We start from the raw sequence: 18,777 nt of genomic DNA on the forward strand, positions 1-18,777 counted from the left end.
TCTTTTTTTTTTTTTTAAAGATTTTATTTATTTATTTGACAGAGAGAGATCACAAGTAGGCAGAGAAGCAGGCAGAGAGAGAGGAAGAAGCAGGCTCCCCGCTGAGCAGAGAGCCCGATGCGGGGCTCGATCCCAGGACCCTGGGATCATGACCTGAGCCGAAAGCAGAGGCTTTAACCCACTGAGCCACCCAGGCGCCCCGACAAATGTATTCTTAAACCCCTTCATCTATTTCACCCATTTCCCCCCACCACAGGTGGTAACCTGGTAACCACAGGTTTGTTCTCTATGGGTTAAAGCCTCTGCCTTCAGCTCAGGTCATGAATCCAGGGTCCTGGGATCCACCCCGCATCAGGCTCTCTGCTGAGCAGGGAGCCTGCTTCCCCCCAGCTCTGCCTGTCTCTCTGCCTACTTGTGATCTCTGTCAAATAAATAAGTAAAATCTTTAAAAAAAAAAATAAAAAAGCAATTCCACATTTGAGTGAAATCATATGGTATTTGTCTATCCCAACCAACTGACTTCACTTAGCATTATACCCTTGATCCATCCATGTCATTGCAAATAGCAAGGGCCCATTCCTTTCTATTGCTAAGTAATATTCCAGTGTGTATTTGTGTGTGTGTATAAAACTGCATCTTCTTTAGCCACTCCATCTATCAACAGGCATGGGCTGCTTCCCTGCTTTGGCTACTGTAAATAATGCCGCAATAAACACAGGGGTGTATATATCTTTTTGAATCAGTGTTCCTCTTCTTTAGATAAATACCCAGTAGTGGAATTACTATGTCATATGATAACTCTTATTCTTTAATTTTTTTGAAGAACTGCCATACTGCTTTCCACAGTGCCTGTACCAGTCTGCATTCCAACAAGTAGCATGCAAGAGTTCCTTTTTCTCCACATCCTCACCAACACTTGTTGTCTCATGTGTTTTTGATGTTAGCCATTCTGACAGGTGAGAGGTGACATCTCTCACTGGGGTTTTGATTTGCATTTCCCTGATGATGAGTGACACTGAGCAACTTTTCAAGTGCGTGCTGGCCATCCGGATGTCTTCTTTGGAGAAATGTCTGTTCGTATTTCCTGCCCATTTTTAATTGGATTATTATTATTTTAGATGAACTATATATGTTCTTTATATATTTTGGATACTAACTCCTTATCAGATACATCATTTGCAAATACCTTTTCCCATTAAGTTGTCTTTTTATTTTGATAATTGTTTCCCTTCCTGTGCAGAAACTTTTAATTTTGATGTAGTCTCAATAGTTTATTTTTGCTTTTGTTTCCCTTGCCTCAGGGGACCTAGTCACAAAAATGTTGCTACAGTTGATGTCAAAGAAATTACTACCTGAATTCTCTTCTAGGATTTTTATGGTTTCAGGTCTCATGGCTAATTCATTAACCCATTCTGAATTTATTTTTGTTTATGATGTAACAAAGTGGTCTAGAATCATTCTTTTATATGTAGCTATCCACTTTTCCCAACACCATCTGTTGAAGAGACTTTTCCCACTGCATATTATTGCTTCCTTGCTCAAGGATTAATTTGCCACATAATGGTTGAGTTTATTTCTGGGCTCTCCATTTTCTCCCACTAATCTATGTGTCTATTTTTGTGTCAGTATCATACTGCTTTGATCGCTACAGCTTTGTAGTATACCTTGAAATCTAGCATTTTGATACCTCCAATTTTTTTCTTTTTCAAGACTGCTTTGGTTATTCAGGGACTTCTGTGGTTCCAACCAAATTTTAGGATTTTTAAAGAAGAGTTAATACCGAATTAATTAATTTTATGATTTCTTGCTCTGTGAAAAATGCTGTTAGTATTTTGATAGGGATTGTGTTAAATCAACAGACTGATTTGGGTATTATGGCTCCATTTTAATATTTGTTCTCCTAATCCCTGAGCATGGAATATCTTTTCACTTTGTGTCATCTTCAATTTCTTTAATCAATGTTTTATATAGTTTTCAGAATATATGTCTGTCCCCTCCTTGGTTAAGTTTATCCCTAGGTATTATTTTTGGTGCAACTGTAAATGGAATAGTTTTAATTTCTTTTACTGCTACTTCATCATTAGTGTATAGAAATGCAACAGATTTCTGTATATTGATTTTATACCCTTCACCTTACTGAATTCATATATCAGTTCTAGCAGTTTTTTGGTTGAGTCTTCAGGGTTTTCTACATATAGTATCATGTCATCTACAGGTAGTGAAAGATGTATTTCTTCCTTATCAAGGAAGAAATAAATCTTTTTTATTTTTTCCCTGATTGCTTGTGCCTATGACTTCCAGTACTGTGTTGAATAAAAGTGGTGAGAGTGGACATCATTGTTTTGCTCTTGATCTTAAGGGAAAACACTTAATTTTTCACCATTGAGTATGTTGGCTGTGCATTTTTCAGACCTGGCCTTCATTATATTGAGATATGTTCCCTCTATACCTACTTTTTTGAGGGTTTCGATAATGAAATGGATGTTGTACTTTGTCAAATGCTTTTTCTGCATCTACTAAAATGATCCTATAGTTTTTTTCCATTCTCTTATTTATGTAATACAGCAGACTGACTGATTTGAGAATCCTGAATCATCCTTTCAGCATAGGAATAAATTCCATTCAATCATGGTGAATTTTTTTTTTTTTTTTTGGATGTATTGTTGAATGCAGTTTGCTAATACTTTGTTGAGGATTTCTCCATCTATGCTGCATCAGGGATATTGGCCTATAATTCTCTTTTTTGGTAGTATGTTTATCTGGTTTTGGTATCAGGGTAATGCTGACCTCATAGAATGAGTTTGGAAGTTTTCCTTCCTCTTTTGTTTTTTAGAATAGTTTGAAAAGATAGGTATTAACTCTTATTTAAATATTTGATAGAATTTACCAGTGAAGCCATCTGGTCCTGGACTTTTCTTTGTTGGGAACTTTTTGATTACTGATTCAGTTTCACTGCTGGTAACTGATCTGTTCAAATATTCTATTTCTTTCTGCTTCAGTTTTGGTAGCTTTTATGTTTCTAGAATGTATCCAGTTCTAGATTGTCCCAATATTTTGGCATATAATTTTATATAATTCTCTTATAATCCTTTCTATTTTTGTGGTATTATTTCTCCTCTTTCATTTCTGATTTTGAGAGTCCCTTCTCTTTTTTGATGAGTCTGGCTAATGGTGTATCAATTTTGTTGACCTTTTCTAAGACCCAGCTCCTACATTCTTTAATCTATCATTTTTTTAAAGTTTCTATTTCATGTATTTCTGTTTTAATCTTTATTATTTCCTTTCTTCTACTATTTTGGGGTTTTGTTTGCTCCAACTCCTGTAGGTGTAAGGTTGGGTTGAGATTTTTCTTGCTTCTTGAGGTAGGGCTGTATTGCTATAAACTTCTCTCTTAAAAAACCACTTCTGTAGCATCCAAAAGATTCTGGACCATTTTTTTCATTTTCACTTTTCTACATGTATTTTTTAATTTCTCTTTGATTTCTTGGTTGATCTAGTCATTGTTTAGTAGGCTGTTACTTAACTTTTTGTATTTGTGTTCTTTCCAGATTTTTTCCTTGTGGTTGATTTCTACTTTCATAGCATTGTGGTTGGAAAAGATGAATGGTATGTGACTTTTATCTTTCTGAATTTGTTGAGATTTTTTTTCATGGCCGAACGTGTTCTGTTCTGGAGAATGTTCCATGTGCACTTGAAGAGAATGGGCATTCTGGGGCGCCTCAGTGGCTCAGTAGGCTAATCATCTACCTTTTGGCTCAGGTCATGATCTCAGGGTCCTGGGATCCAGCCCCATGTCAGATTCCCTGCTCATCCAGTAGCCTGCTTCTCCCTCTCCCCATCCCTCTCCTCCCTGCTCACTCATTCTCTCTCTCTCAAATAAATAAAATCTTTTAAAAAAGAAAAAAAAAGGCGGGAAAGGATGTACATTCTGCTTATTTAGGAATGTTCCAAATATATCTGTTAGATCCATGTGATCCAAAGTGTCATTCAAAACCTCTGTTTTCTTGTTGATTTTGTTTGGATGATCTATCCATTGATGTAAGTGAGGTGTTAAAGTCCCCTATTATTACAGTACTATCGATTGCTTCCTGTATGTTTATTAATAGCTGCTTTATGTTTTCGGGTGCTCCCACTGTGTGCATAAATATTTACAATCATTGTCTCTTTTTGTTGGATTGTTCCTTACATGATTATGTAGTATCCTTCTTTGGCTCTTGCAATATTTTTTTAAAAAGTTGCTTTTGTTTCATTTAAGTACTGCTATACACTGGCTTTCTTTTCACTTCCATTTTCATGATAAGTATTTTTCTATCTCTTCACTTTCAGTCTGCATGTGTCCAGCCCCTTTAGGTCTGAAACAAGTCTCTTGTAGACAGCATATAGCTGGATCTTGTTTTTTTTTAAATCCATTCCACCATCCTATATCTTCTGATCGGTCCATTTAGTCCATTTACATTCAAAGTAATTATTGATAGGTATATACTTACTCCTATTTTGTTACTTGCTTTATGGCTGGTTTTGTAATTCTATTATCTTGCTTTCATCTCTGACGGTTTGTTGGCTTTCTTTGGTGAAGCTTTCTTTCCTCTATTATTTCTTGGAATAGTTTGATATATTTGGATTCCTTTCTCTTTATTTTTTGCATATCTATTACTGGTTTTTGATTTGTGGTTACCACTAGGTTTACATATAACAACTTATATATGTAGCAGTCCATGTTAATTTGATGGTTGCTTAAGTTTGAAGCCATTCTAAAAGCACTAAACTTTTACTCCTCTCCCCATTTTAGATATGTAGTGTCCTACTTTACATCCTTTTATTTGGTGAAACCGTTGACTAATTTCTAAAGATATACTGATTTTATAGCTTTTGTGCCTTATAAGGGATGCCTGAGGGGCACAGTCAGTTGGGTGTCCAACTCTCGGTTTCATCTCAAGCTGTAATCTCAGAGACGTGAGATTGAGCCCTGAGTGGGCTCCACCTCAGTGCAGAGTCTGTAAAGGTTCTCTCTCCCCAGTCCGTCCCCCAAAATAAATAATAAATCTTTAAAAAAGTAGTGGCCTCATTAAGAGGAGGCTCTGTGGTGACCTATAGTACAATGTCTCCCATTCACCAGAACCTGGTACTTTAGGGTATCTCCTATGTGTGTTATGTGCACCCTGCTGTTGTGATTGAGACATGTTTGCCTTTAGTCCAGTCATCTGCAATGGCTCTCTTGCCTTCTGTGGGCAAAGTTTGGTCCTTTGTTATTTGTGGGACAGTCTGGTGCTGCCTTGGGCTTGAGCTGGGTCAGACTAGGCATTTGCCAGAGCCATGGTCACACAATACTGCAGGCCACTTTCCCTGTGTCATCCCCTGAGGATTTTGTTGGTGGGCAGCACCTGTAGTCAGACCCTGTGTGCGCCCCCAACCCACTGTGGGGCTGCAGTTGGATCAGGGTGTGTGGTTTCTTGCCCTCTCCCCAGGATTAAGAGTCACTTTGCGGGGCCCTGATCCTTGTTGGGGATGATTGCACACTGCCATGCTTGCAGTGCAACTTTGGATGGACTCCAGTTGAGAATGTGTTAGCGGGGGTGGGTCTGCAAGTGAATACAAGGAGGGGCACACAGAGTTAGCAAAGTTTGTGACAGTCTGCTGTGGTATGGTAATAGAGAGGCTTTGGGAAAACTCCTGCAATGGTTGTGTTGGAGGGGGCAGGTCTGAAGAGCATGGGGTTGGGATATGCTGTTAGTAAGCTAGATGAAGAGGTGTGCAGCACTGGTTCCCACAGGTGTCTGTTTCCAGCTGGGTAGGCCGGGAAAATGGCACCTAGTAGCTCTTTTGTTTTTAGAAAAGTCTCTTACAGATCCCTGCCCCTGCAGCACACTTCTGAGTCCAGCAAATAAATTTTGTTCTCCTTCTAATTCAAGATTAGAAATCACCCCCCACCCAAAGCAAATAAATTTTACAACTGCTGCTTCTATGCTATATCCGAGCAGGGTTGTTATGTTGCCTCTTGAAAGACAGGGACTCAGTTTCCTATTGCCCTCTAGCTCAGCGCTAAACCTAATGACTTTTAAAGTTCTGGGTATTAAGACCCACTGATTTTAAGAATGCAATAAGCTAAACCTCTCTGGTTTTCAAAGCCAAATGTTATGGGGATTCATCTTTCCTGCATAGGTCCCTCATGCCTCCATGTGGGGTCTGCTTCTCTCCCCTCTCTGTATCCTTGGTGTTCCTCACCCCTGCAGATAGCCCCAAGGGTCCGTTTAGCTTCTGACCATGTCTCTGCCCTTCCTACCCTCTTCCATGTGGTCTCTTCTCTATATTTAGCTGTGGAGAGTCTGTTCTGCCAGTCTTCACGTCATTTTCTTGGTTACTTACACTGATGTGGGTGTTATAAAGTTATCTGTGAAATGAGATGAGCCTAGGATCCTCCTACTCTGCCATCTTCCCCAGAATCCCCTTAGTACCTTGTTTTAATGGAGCATATATACCAGTAATATCTTTAAAAGCTTTGGGAGATTAATTTTGAGACTTTACCTACAATATCTTTCTTCACAATTACATGATAGTTTGAAACTAGGATTCAAGATTGCAAACCATCCCCCGACCCAAATTCTGAAAACACTCTTCCATCTTCTTTTAATCACAACTCTGAGATATAATTAACATACAATTTATCTATTAAAAGTGTACAATTTAGAGAATATAAATACCTCATTATAATGAGTTTTAAGAATCACAATTATTACATATGAGTTAAAATGTTAACTCAGGGGATGCCTGGGTGGCTTAGTCAGTTAAATGTCTGCCTTTGGCTCAGGTCATGATCCCAGGGTCCTGGGATCGAGCCCTGCGTCAGGTGCCCTGGTCAGTGGAAAGCCTGCTTCTCCCTCTCTCTCAGCCCCTCCCCCAATTTGTGCTCTAACTCAAATAAAATCTTTAAAAAGAAAAATAAATAATATGTTAACTCAGCAACTTATACAACAAAAATACATTATTCCTTTCGTTTTAAGAAATATTTCATGAGGGGCACCTGGGTGGCTCAGTGGGTTAAGCCTCTGCCTTCGGCTCAGGTCATGATCTCAGGGTCCTGGGATCAAGCCCCACATCAGGCTCTCTGCTCGGCAGGGAGCCTGCTTCCTCCTCTCTCTCTGCCAGCCTCTATGCCTACTTGTGATCACTCTCTCTCTCTGTCAAATAAATAAAATCTTAAAAAAAAAAAAACTTCATGAATAAAATCTACCGTCAACAATGTGCTAAGCACCATAGAGATACACAAATAAGACAGTTTCTGGCCTAAAATATTGTCACGGAAAAACAAACAGGTAAACAACTACAAAATGATGTACTAAAAAATTCTGTAATAAGAGGTATGAGTGCAAGGAGACCACAGAGGGTATAGCCCCAGTATTCAGGGAATATTGTGTAACTGAGGTGATGATCTCTCAAAGGAGTAAAGGAGAGAGGTGATTAAAAAAGAATGTACTGCTGACATCACAGAATGATCACCTGACAGTAAATATTCAGAGCCTAAACAGTAAGATATAGGAAATGGTCAAGTTTTATAGTACAATTTTTGGTCTATAATATCTTTAAAAGAAAGCATAAACACTATATAAGTTTATGGAGTAAAACATTCCAAGGTCCAAACAGATGGATCGACACATGAATTTAGAACAAACCAAACTCTATATAATCTGGATGGGTAAGGAAAAAGAGGAAAAACAGACAATTACCTCCTTTTGTAGTATCATTCTGAGCCTGGATGCCATGATGCAATGAATTATGAATGGCAGAAAGAAGATCTGCTGCTTGAACCATCAATTTTTGAGCTTCTGCAACAGCACTGGTCTAGCAAACAAATCACCAAAAACATTCTTACATATTCTTTCACTGAAAGATATACATTAAATAGGAAAATCCTATAAACAATAATGAAATTAAATATCGTAACGACATTGGTTTTCACAACCTATTCACTTAATATAAGATGCTCAGATCCTGTTAGGATAGAAAATTTTTTTTAATCCATTTCTATTCTTGTAAGAGCCATTAAAAAATGATAGGAAACATTTCTAGCTTGTTCTGTTCATCTTATAGTTAAAAAAAAAAAAAAGAAAAAAAGCTGAGTTGCAGTCAACTGGAAAATTTCAACATTTGTACTGTGCCATTCACAAATGTGAAAATAAAAAAAAAAAACAGGAAAAAAGAGACTTAGAAGTTAGATCAATGTAAAGGTTGGGTTTCTACTCACCACTTTCTAATTATCCACAAATTAGTCTGTAATTGACTTAAATTAATGCAAATATACATGAAGAGAAAATATTTACCATCTAGGGCTTTTTGGTTCTACACAAATCCAACAGTTAATTATTGAGCTGAATGAAAGAAGAGGTCTACCTAAAATTCCCATTTTTGCTTTCTCCTTTTCAATCCACAAAACAGGACTACATACAAGCAAATTCAGTTTCTATTATTATACCACTAGTAAGTAATATAAAATATTTTTCTATTTCAATAACAGACACAGATATATTATGGAGCAGAATGTAAATTCATGTGACTTTTTGAGAAATTATCTAATACCTCTAATATACATAAATATCTCTAATAACTCTAAATATCTCTAATATAATACACATAAAATATACCAAATGCTGAATGCTGTATATGTGTGATCGGAGGCCTTTCAATGGAAAAGTCTCAGAACTAGTACAATAACACACTATGTCCTGCCCCCCACCAAAAGCCCACTGAAATAGATTAAATGCTCTTACCTCTTTCTTAGTAAAGGCTATAAGCACTGTCAGTAACACTCGAGTGAATTTCACTCTGCTGAATACGGCTAAACACTGTTGGTGCTAAAAAATAAGAAAGGACTAAAAGTTAAAAGATGCAAAGTCTGTCAACGGAATTTCATTTTAAAATATAGTATTTTAAGTCCTAAATTTCAATGTTAATAACTTACTATACTACAAACACCTTCACTTACAGTCTTTTAAATGCCTGAAAATGAGCTGCAGAAAATAAAGCCTGTTCTACCGAAATAGAAATATAAAGTAAAGCTCCTGTATCAATGGAATGGATTTTTTCTTAAGAAGTTAGACTATCATCTCAAAAACTAATTTAATTGGCATTTTAAACAGAATTGATGAAAAGATGCTTTAAGCAGAGTCAGAAAATTAAGGCTCTCGACAAAGGATTAGTACTTTTCATATTGTCCAAGCTCTTGAGTTTTGCCATGTTTTGATGTACCATCTGTAAAAAATAATTTTTCTTCCTACCTCACAGGAATATTGAAGAGCTTTGAAATCAAGTATTATTATTCTATCAAAACAAATACAAGGGAAATAAAATCCCTTGCAATGTCCAACTTTTAAAGAAATACCTTAAAAAGGGCTTCCATAAATTATAACGCAGTTCATAAAACTACAACATTAAGAGGTAGACTTCTCTGATATTATCTACCAGAAAATAAGTTCAATTACTTCTAGTTCAACTTCTGGATCTCTTTCTTCTCCTTGTCGACTTCGAGTACTCTAAAATTTTAAAAAACGTGAATTAAAATAAACACAAACTTGTAAAATATTAGCTTATAAATATACAAAGTGCTAAACCAATTTTTTGAATACATAGGTATCCATTTTTAAGAAATATATTTGGAAGAAGAAAGTTGTACCTAGTATTTATTTTCCTATTAATACTATATACAAAAAGTCCATTTTGATAGAAATTATTAGGATCAAACAAAAGAAAAGGGATTAAAAACAACAAAAGCAAAACAATGAAATAAGATAAGTACATGGCACATGGTACTGCTTTCTTCTTTTTTTTAAAAAGGATGTATTAATTGAAAGTCTCAAAGCTCTCAAAACTAACCCTGTTAGAAAAAAATAGTAACCTTTACACAAATCACATCATAAAGTCACACTGTAAATACGGATTGTTCTATACTAATATACAAAACTTCTTGCATGAGTAACAATATGACTGACTATTCTGACACCTGTAGGGCAGTTACTGCAAGATACAGCAGAAGACCTGGGTTCTAGCCCTGCGCTGCCGTTCCTAGTGGCATACCCTTCAGTACACTCAGTTTATTTAACTCTTTTAAGCTGTTATTTTCCTCACATAAAACTAGGGCACTGAGTACATTTTATTGCTTAATTCACTGCTTAATTATAAATATCAGCTAAGGCAATAACATAAAACTGCTTTGACAACCATGTTGTGTTATCCAAGCACAGAAGAACGGCAGAAATATAACTTCTCCCCTTTTTAAAAAATCTCTGTCAGAACCAAACTGTTAGCGCCATCTGGCTGAAGGACATCATTCATAGAAGTCTTTCACCAGATCTGGGATACTGAGGTCGTCTACTGTGTTGCAGACTTTGTAATAGCTGTTGAAGAAGATCGTCCTTACCTTTGAGGAACTTAAAATTCCAGATTATTGCTATTCTTAAAGGAGCATACTATAATTCTAAAACATTGGCAAAAATATTGAAAAGTCTTCAAGGTTAAATTTTCAGTACTTGAAAGGGACATTAATTCACCAGAAACAACTGCTGTAGCTGTTTTCAAGTTAATTGCAAAAAAGACAGAGCATATATAAAGGAAGTTGGTGGCCCTCCCTGCACTAGCTGCTTGTAATTAGCTAAAGTTAATGACATTTAGAGGAATGCGAAAATCCTATACCAAAGCAAAGAGAAAAGAAATCTACCTTTACTCTTCTTTGCATGTCATCCTCCACATCTTTTAGCATGCCTAGAAAGAGAGACAATGAGTTTAAACAGGAAACAAATACAAATACAAAACTTGTATATCATCTTATAAATGTTTTACCTGTAACTCGAAGGTCTGTCACACTGTTAGCCATTTTAAATCCATAAGTCATTGACTGAAAATCTTCCTGTATGGGAAAGGAATAATTGGGCCCTTGAGTAGAAGCAAAACCTTTCATTACATTCCTCTTGCAAAATCACTATTTGCTAGTCTGAAAACAGTAATGAAATGTCATCCTGCTTGTCTAAATATTGCTATCATACACCCATACTTTCCCTACTGCGTATCCTTAAAACACCATATTCTAATGCTACCTCCACCTTTAATTGTTTGCCCTTAGACTATTTAAATACACTTGCATTTAGTATGTTCATATGCAAAATAAGGTTAATGTTAATATCAGAAAGTAGTAATTCGCACTTACAAAGTATTCTCGTGTTCACAAGTGAACAGTAAATACACAGTAATTACCACATGATGATAAGTTTGCAAGATTTATAGAAGACTTTTACTTCAAAAATTATCAAATGCTTGTTTACACACTGTTAGGCCACAAAAGTGAAGCCTTCTCAAACAATTACTCAAAGAGATAGCAAAAGCATATTTCCACTTCAGCCTCAATGTAAAGAAAAAATTATTCATATATACAAGGATTCCCACCCTCAAAATCATTTAAAATACTACTGAGACATTAACAAATTCAGTAGTTCGCTAGACTCACCTTAAAAACTGAATTCAATATCATTTGGCTGATTCAATTAAGTTACCAGCTCTACTAAAAGAATGTTTCTGATGAATTATAATTCTTATAAAAATGTACATAGAAGGGGCGCCTGGGTGGCTCAGTGGGTTAAGCCTCTGCCTTCAGCTCAGGTCATGATCTCAGGGTCCTGGCATCAAGCCCTGCATCAGGCTCTCTGCTCAGCAGGGAGCCTGCTTCCCCCTCTTTCTCTGCCTGCCTCTCTGCCTATTGTGATCTCTGTCTGTCAAATAAACAAAAATTTTTAAAAAAATGTACATAGAAGCCTAATATACTGGAATAACAGGCATTTGCAGCAGTAGCCAGAGCTATGGCAACATTTCTGTGGATTCTTAACAAAAACATAACTGAGTACACAATCCATATCATGTACTGTATGTTATGGACAGAGGAAAACAAACAAACAAACAATGTCTCTGAGTTCAAAGAACTGTTGTTAGTGGTATAGGACTAAAGGATTGGGTCTTTTAAAAATCTCAGATTGTATTACAGAGCTATAAACTTATCCTCTAGGTAGAGTTTATACTCTATCCCTACTTGGTTGCCAAACAGGATTCTCAGGTTTTACATGTCTGAAAAGGAACTCTCCCAGTGTTTACAATGTTGCTAAATGGCACCTCCATTCATCCACAGTTACTCTGGCTGAAAACCTGCACTTCAATTCCTCCAGTTTTTTTTTTTTTCTTCTTCTTCTTCTTCTTCTTTTTTTAAGAGAGCAAGCAAGCGAGCAGCGGAGAAGGAAAAGAGAATTTCAAGCAGACTCCATGCCTAGTGTGGAGCCCGATGCAGGGCTTAATCTTAAAAACCCTGAGATCATGACCTCACCCCAAATCGAGTTGGACACTTAACCAAGTGACCCACCCACCCCTCCTCTCATTTTCTCACGCCTTGTATCAAACCATCAGAAAACCCATTAAGGGGGCGCCTGGGTGGCTCAGTGGGTTAAAGCCTCTGCCTTCGGCTCGGGTCATGATCCCAGGGTCCTGGGATCGAGCCCCACATGGGGCTCTCTGCTCAGCAGGGGAGCCTGATTCCTTCTCTCTCTCTGCCTGCCTCTTTGCCTCCTTGTGATTTGTCAAATAAATAAATAAATCTTTAAAAAAACAAAAACAAAAACAAAAAACCATTAAGTCCGACCTTCAATGTCTCATCTAAGCATAACTCCCACCTTTCACAGTTATCTCTATCTAGTGAAGTTACCACCCCCCTTCACTTCCACAGCTGCTTCCACACAGGTTGCCCCACCTTCCACACTTGTCCCTGCTACAATTTATTCACTGCCAGAAGCCAAAGGGGTTGTTTTAAAATAACTCATTTCACATCACTTCCCACTTAAACCCTTTCAGTTGTTTCCCTGCTCACAGGAAAATCCAAAACCCCACATGAACTGAGAGCCCCACCACCCATTACCATGCAGATCTGGCCTCCCTTTCCAAACTCAATTCCTTCCACCTGCCATTCTTCTCCACATTCACTGCACTGCTGTTACACAAGGATTCTTCTCATCCTTCGGACACATCAAAACATTCTCCTCTAAGGACCTCTGTACTTGGTGACCCCTCCCCACAAAGTTTCTTCCTAAGATTTCCAGAGCCTCATCCCTCCCTATAGTCTAGTCTCTGTTCCAATGTCAATTTCTCATATGGAGGTTTGCCCTGTACCTTCTAAAACAGCACCCTTCACGAATCTATATGCCCTCTCCCTGCTTCATTCTTCTTCACACAACACCTGACATTATGTGTTTACTGACACACTGACCCTCTCTCCCAAGGAATGCAAAATCAATGACATCAAGGCTCTGTTGTATTCACTGCTTTATCTCCAGGGCTTAGAATTATACTCAGCACAAGGTACTGTTAAAAAAATATTTGTTGGAGTTTGGTATGTTTGGTGACCGACCCTTGCTCTCCAGCTCCTGAGTTTAAGCCCCATGTTAAAAAATAAAAAGTAGGGACGCCTGGGTGGCTCAGTTGGTTAAGCAGCTGCCTCCGGCTCAGGTCATGATCCCAGCGTCCTGGGATCGAGTCCCACATCGGGCTCCTTGCTCCGCAGGGAGCCTGCTTCTCCCTCTGCCTCTGCCTGCCATTCTGTCTGCCTGTGCTCGCTCTCTCTCCCTCTCTCGCTGACAAATAAATAAAATCTTAAAAAAATAAAAAATAAAAAGTAAAATGCTTTAAAAAATAAAAATAAAAAATATGTCAAGTGAATGATGACCTACTGTACGGCACAGCCATGCCTCGTCATCTTCCTAAGTAGATCAGTTGACTACAAGATACCTGGGGGAGTGGTGGAGGAAAACAGACTATGGCAAGCTGAAAAACACACACTTCATGTAAAGGAAGCCAGCCACTACTTATCCTGTTGAGTAATGAATGCAAGGCTAGTGTTATTCAGTACAAAAAAAAATCTAATGTAAAATCCTCCAATTTTTAAATGTTACTAATTTTTAAAAAATTAAGATAACACTGTGAAGACAAAACACTTCAGTAAGTCCTATCATGCATTGCTTTTCATAAGGCGTCTAAGGAAAAACATTTATGCGATAGAATATCACAGATCTGTGTAATAAATAGTCACCTCAGTAACAAGAACTTAATCTCAGTCATTGGAGGACTGAAGCAGAGAAGTTATATAAACAGATGCTATCATTAAAAGATCATTCTTAAAACCCTGTAGATTTATCAAGGACAAAAGTCAAAGTCAAACCAAGGGAGACCAGCTACTGGACACCACCCAATAATGCAAGCAACTGGATTGAGATTATAACTGGAAATGAGAGAAGTTGTTGAAATCAAGATATATTGAAAAAGCAATGCCAACATGATGTGCTAATGAAGTGAATGTGGGGTATAAGGCAAGTTGTGCAATCAAGGATCATTTTTAGGTGTTTTGTCTGAGGAACTGGTATATAATGGTACAATTTATTGAGATAGGGCAGAAATGGAGAGCAATTTTAGTTAAGTTTATAATTTCTTTAGTTATCCAAGTGAAGATTTCAGGAAGGCACTTCTGTGAGTCTGAAAGTCAGGGGAGGAATCAGGACTAGAGATATAAATTTGGGCTTCATCAGCACAGAGTTGGTATTAAAAGGTGCAGAACTAGAGGACATCCACTGAAGCAGAAGGTAGAGAAGACCCCAGGAGTAGACCCAGCTATCTAGAGAAGCAAGCCCAAGAAATGGGCTAACCAGTGAGGAAGAAAACCAAGAGACAGCTGTACCAGGAAAATGAGGAAAAGGAACTCTTTCAAAGAGAGGTCACTTGGGTCTAAGGACACCAGTAGTTAGAGAGTGAGAGGTAAGAACAAAGGATTTAGCAAGATGGGTATTATTAAGGACCTTGTTAAGACCAGCTTCTGTGCAGCTGTACAAAATAATGTCTAATAAGAGTGAGAAGAGATAAGAAAAATAAATATTAATTCAAGGCATTTTTTGCATAGGGTAGCAGAGAAATGACATTAGTGTAAGGAGCCATGGGATCAAGGGAACTGGGCTGTTTTAAACTGAATATTTAAGCATGCTTAAATGCCAAAAGAATAATGTAGTAGGGAAGGAGACACTAATAATGCAATACAAAGAAGGGTTAATGATTGCAGCAGGCAAGAGGGGAGAGAATCTACACAAGAGGCTGATCTTAGATTGTCAGGGTACTTGCACTGTCATAAGACAGAAGGCAGATGATGTGAGTACCAACACGGTTTAATACATGTGATTATGAGAAGATAGGGTACTTCGGCCCACATCTGATTCCATCTAAAATTTCATTAAGGTACAATGTAAGCTGACAGAGAGGAGCATTGGCAATGGAGGTTTTGAGAAATAAAAGATGTGGAGAAGTCACTGAGAGGCTGTTAAAGAAAGCTTACCACAGAAGGATAGGGCTGTCTCTAGTGCTAAATGCCCATCTGAGATTTGCAGTCCTAAAATTAAAGTGAGAATAGACACACAGATGTGGGTTTTCTCTAGCAGCCGTCTGCTGTTTGGGTGCAAGCACCAAGTAGACAGATGGTTGGGGTTCTGCCATATAAGTGACACATTATGATGAGATGAGAGGGGCAAGGGAATTAAGGGTGTTTGAGAAAGAATGATTTCACCACTGGACAATGGAAATGAGGACACAACAGAACAGAGAAAACTAAAGGAACAGCATCTGGGAACTGGAAGTCCCTATGGAACTGGAGGAGAGCAGGAGTTAGTGAATCACAGTAAGGAAGCCAAAAAGTAAGTGGTAGCCATCAAAGGGTAGTATTTTTGAAATCAAGAATTTGGAGGTATAGACTAGTAAGGAAAATTTTCTCCTTATTCATTTCTGAACCATTGTCTTTCAGACCACACAATGTGGGCTGGTATGGGCTAGGTACCCGGGGGTACAATGGCAAAATACAATCACAGCCATTAGGGTGATGAAGACAGCCTGAGAGGTAAAGCCCCATGTTCTTTATTGTATTTTACAATGTCTTTACAATACTGCCAAGATATAACTGCAGTAAGTTATCAGGGGTATTTTATAAAACACAGCATTTAAAACATGCAGCCCCACAAAGAAATCTGGAATAATAAAACATTTACAATCATAACTGTAGTAGAATACCCAATACCAGTACTAAATGTAATTCCAACCAAACCCTAATCTTGACTGTACTAATAATGTAATATTCTAATAAAGTAAAATTTTTTGAACCCCTTCTAAAACAACAATTACCAATGTATATTGGTTACAACTTATTACTGCTTTAAAAACTCATTTCACAGATAAAGTACTTTGCATAAAGATTTCAGGTGCTCCTGAAATGACCGGATTTTCAATCAAACCTGAGTACCTTCTATAGACTAGATACTGAGTAACACAGTAAAGCTACAAGTAAGAGTAAAACGTGCCCACAGATGATTCAGATTAAGACTTCAAACAAATTAAATGTCCACTAATTTACTGTATATATACAATGGAATACAAATGATAATAACAGCTAACATTATTAAGTACTATTGCCAGGCACTGTTCTAAACATTTTACTTGAATAACTTCATTAACTCTCAAAATAATGCTCTGAGGTGGGGACTATTACAAACTATATTTTATAAATGAGGACACTGAGGCATAGAAACTTAAATTCCCAAACACCACAAAGCATATAAGTGACAGAGAAAGAACACACACTTAGGTGTTATCAATCCCCAGAGGCTGTTTTTAAAATTTTTATTTTGAAAAAATTTCAGAATACAAAAATAGTACAGAGAAGTTCCATATTCTTCCCAATATTCTTCAAATGATAATATTTTACCACATTTGCATTATCATTCTCTATACTTTTTCTTAAACATTTGAGACTAAGTTATAGACTGTGATGTCCCCTTACCTCTAAATACTTCAGTGTGATTTCCCAAAACCATAAATCACTCTCTTACGTAACCATGGTTCAGTGATCAAATTTGGGAATTCACGTCTCTTTAATATGGAGCACTTCCTTGGTCCTTATCTTCCATGTCCTGACATTTTGGAATAGTACAGGCCGAAGTTATTTTTAAACAACTACATCCCTCAATATGGGATTGCCTTATGTTTCTCTAAGATTAAATCCAATTTATGTTGTATTTAATAGGAATACCACAGAAGTGATGTTTTCTTCTTTCATGGAGCACTGTATCTGGAAGCATGATGTTGAATCGTCCCGTTATTGGTGATATTAAGTCTGGCCATTTAGCTAAGGTGGTATCTGTCATGTTTCTTCACTGTGAATGGATCATTTTCCTTAATTAATATCTTGTGGGAAGATACTTGGAGGCTAGGTACAAATCCTGTGCTTGTTATACTTGTTTAATAGTTTTAGCATCCTTTAATAATTCTTGCCAGAAATAATTACTCAAAACCTGTACTCTTAACATGATGCTATGCAGCCAATAAAAAACAATGAGGTAGCTCTCTACCTACAACATATTGGTATATACAGAAATCTATTTCCTATTGTCTGTGGAAAAAAGTTTCAAATAGTTTACATAATTCCAGGTTAAGTAAAATACATGTGTATACATACTACAGAAAATATTTGGAGAAATACACACCAAATGTGTAAACATGTTTACTCTTTGCCAGGCAAACCAGAAATTTTATAATTTACTTATTTTTGTATTAAAAATATGTTTGGTTGCAAATACAAGGAAAATCCAACTACAGTGACTTAAGTGATGCATACTTACTTCTATCATGCCAAGTAACAGGAATATCAGAAGTAATCTTTCTGCTTCACCATCCTAAGCTCTGACGCTGTTCTTAGATTTACATGTTTACAAAACGAAGCAGGATCTACCTCCAAACATCACATCCACGTTCAAAAAATGACAGGAGAAGGGGTGGATCATACCATTATTACTCAAACTGGCATACCACTGAGAGTAAAAGGGGATGCTATTAATAACTATTCCAGGATAAATGGTGCCAAGAAGGACTATTTCATACAAACCAGTGTGTAGGCACCAGTTATAACAGAAGAATATGTTAAGAAGGGCAGAGAAGAAAATTGAAGTCTGTATGGACAAGTCAGGAGACTGGGATCCAAGTCTAAAGATAAGTAGGACTTTTCCCTAAAAAGGAGAAAAGGCATAAAAGCCAGGAAGCACAACCTTAGTGTCCCTTCCACCCTCACCCTGCACAGCAAAGCTATATATCCTATCATTACAGGTGCAGAATTTAAACCAGTAGCACTTGGGGCAATACCTGGTACTAATTAAAGAAATAAGTTAATTAAACAAATAAACAGATAGTATCAGTCAAGGACTTTTTTTTAAAAAAGAGCCAGATAATACATATTTTACGTTTTGCAAGCCAAGAGGTAAAATAGAGATATTATGTAGGTACTTATATATTAAATGTAACTATTTAAAACACAAAAAACAGGGGTGTCTGGGTGGCTCAGGCAGTTAAGTGTCTACCTTTGGCTCAGGTCATGATCCCTGGGTCAGGCTCCCTGCTCAGTGGGGAGTGTGCTTCTCCCTCTCCCTCTGCCCCCATTCCCCCGGCTTGTGCTTGTGCTCTCTCTGAAATGAATAAATAACCTTAAATAAAAAACTTTAAAAAAATTTTTTAAAAACATAAAAAACATTCTTAGCTCCAGGGCCATAAAAAACATAGGCAACAGGCTGGGTAGGCCAGCAAGTTGTTGACTACCAAACTTTGGTCCACAGGACTTCCTGAGGGTTTAGATGTGAGATATGAGACAAAGAGAAGAGTCAAGGATGACTCCAAAGTTTCTGTTAT

The 18,777-nt window shown here is 37.4% G+C and overlaps 1 protein-coding gene across 4 annotated transcripts in view; it reads right to left on the reverse strand.

The window, feature by feature from the left end:
* The window catches only part of NAA35 (N-alpha-acetyltransferase 35, NatC auxiliary subunit), a 94,342-nt gene that overhangs the window by 48,115 nt on the left and 27,450 nt on the right, over positions 1-18,777 (reverse strand). For 3 of the 4 annotated variants that reach the window (XM_032840491.1, XM_032840493.1, XM_032840492.1), the window contains exons 7-11: positions 10,828-10,894; positions 10,706-10,749; positions 9,474-9,524; positions 8,763-8,846; positions 7,722-7,836 (exon numbers count right to left, since the gene is read on the reverse strand). In XM_032840491.1, the coding sequence (XP_032696382.1) occupies positions 7,722-7,836; positions 8,763-8,846; positions 9,474-9,524; positions 10,706-10,749; positions 10,828-10,894 (361 nt within the window). The remainder of the gene's footprint in view (positions 1-7,721; positions 7,837-8,762; positions 8,847-9,473; positions 9,525-10,705; positions 10,750-10,827; positions 10,895-18,777) is intronic. The other variant, XM_032840494.1, reaches the window with a different exon arrangement.

This window comes from Lontra canadensis, unplaced genomic scaffold, assembly GCF_010015895.1.
Source record: "Lontra canadensis isolate GAN:19392208 unplaced genomic scaffold, GSC_riverotter_1.0 scaffold113, whole genome shotgun sequence".
Taxonomy (NCBI): Eukaryota; Metazoa; Chordata; class Mammalia; order Carnivora; family Mustelidae; genus Lontra; species Lontra canadensis.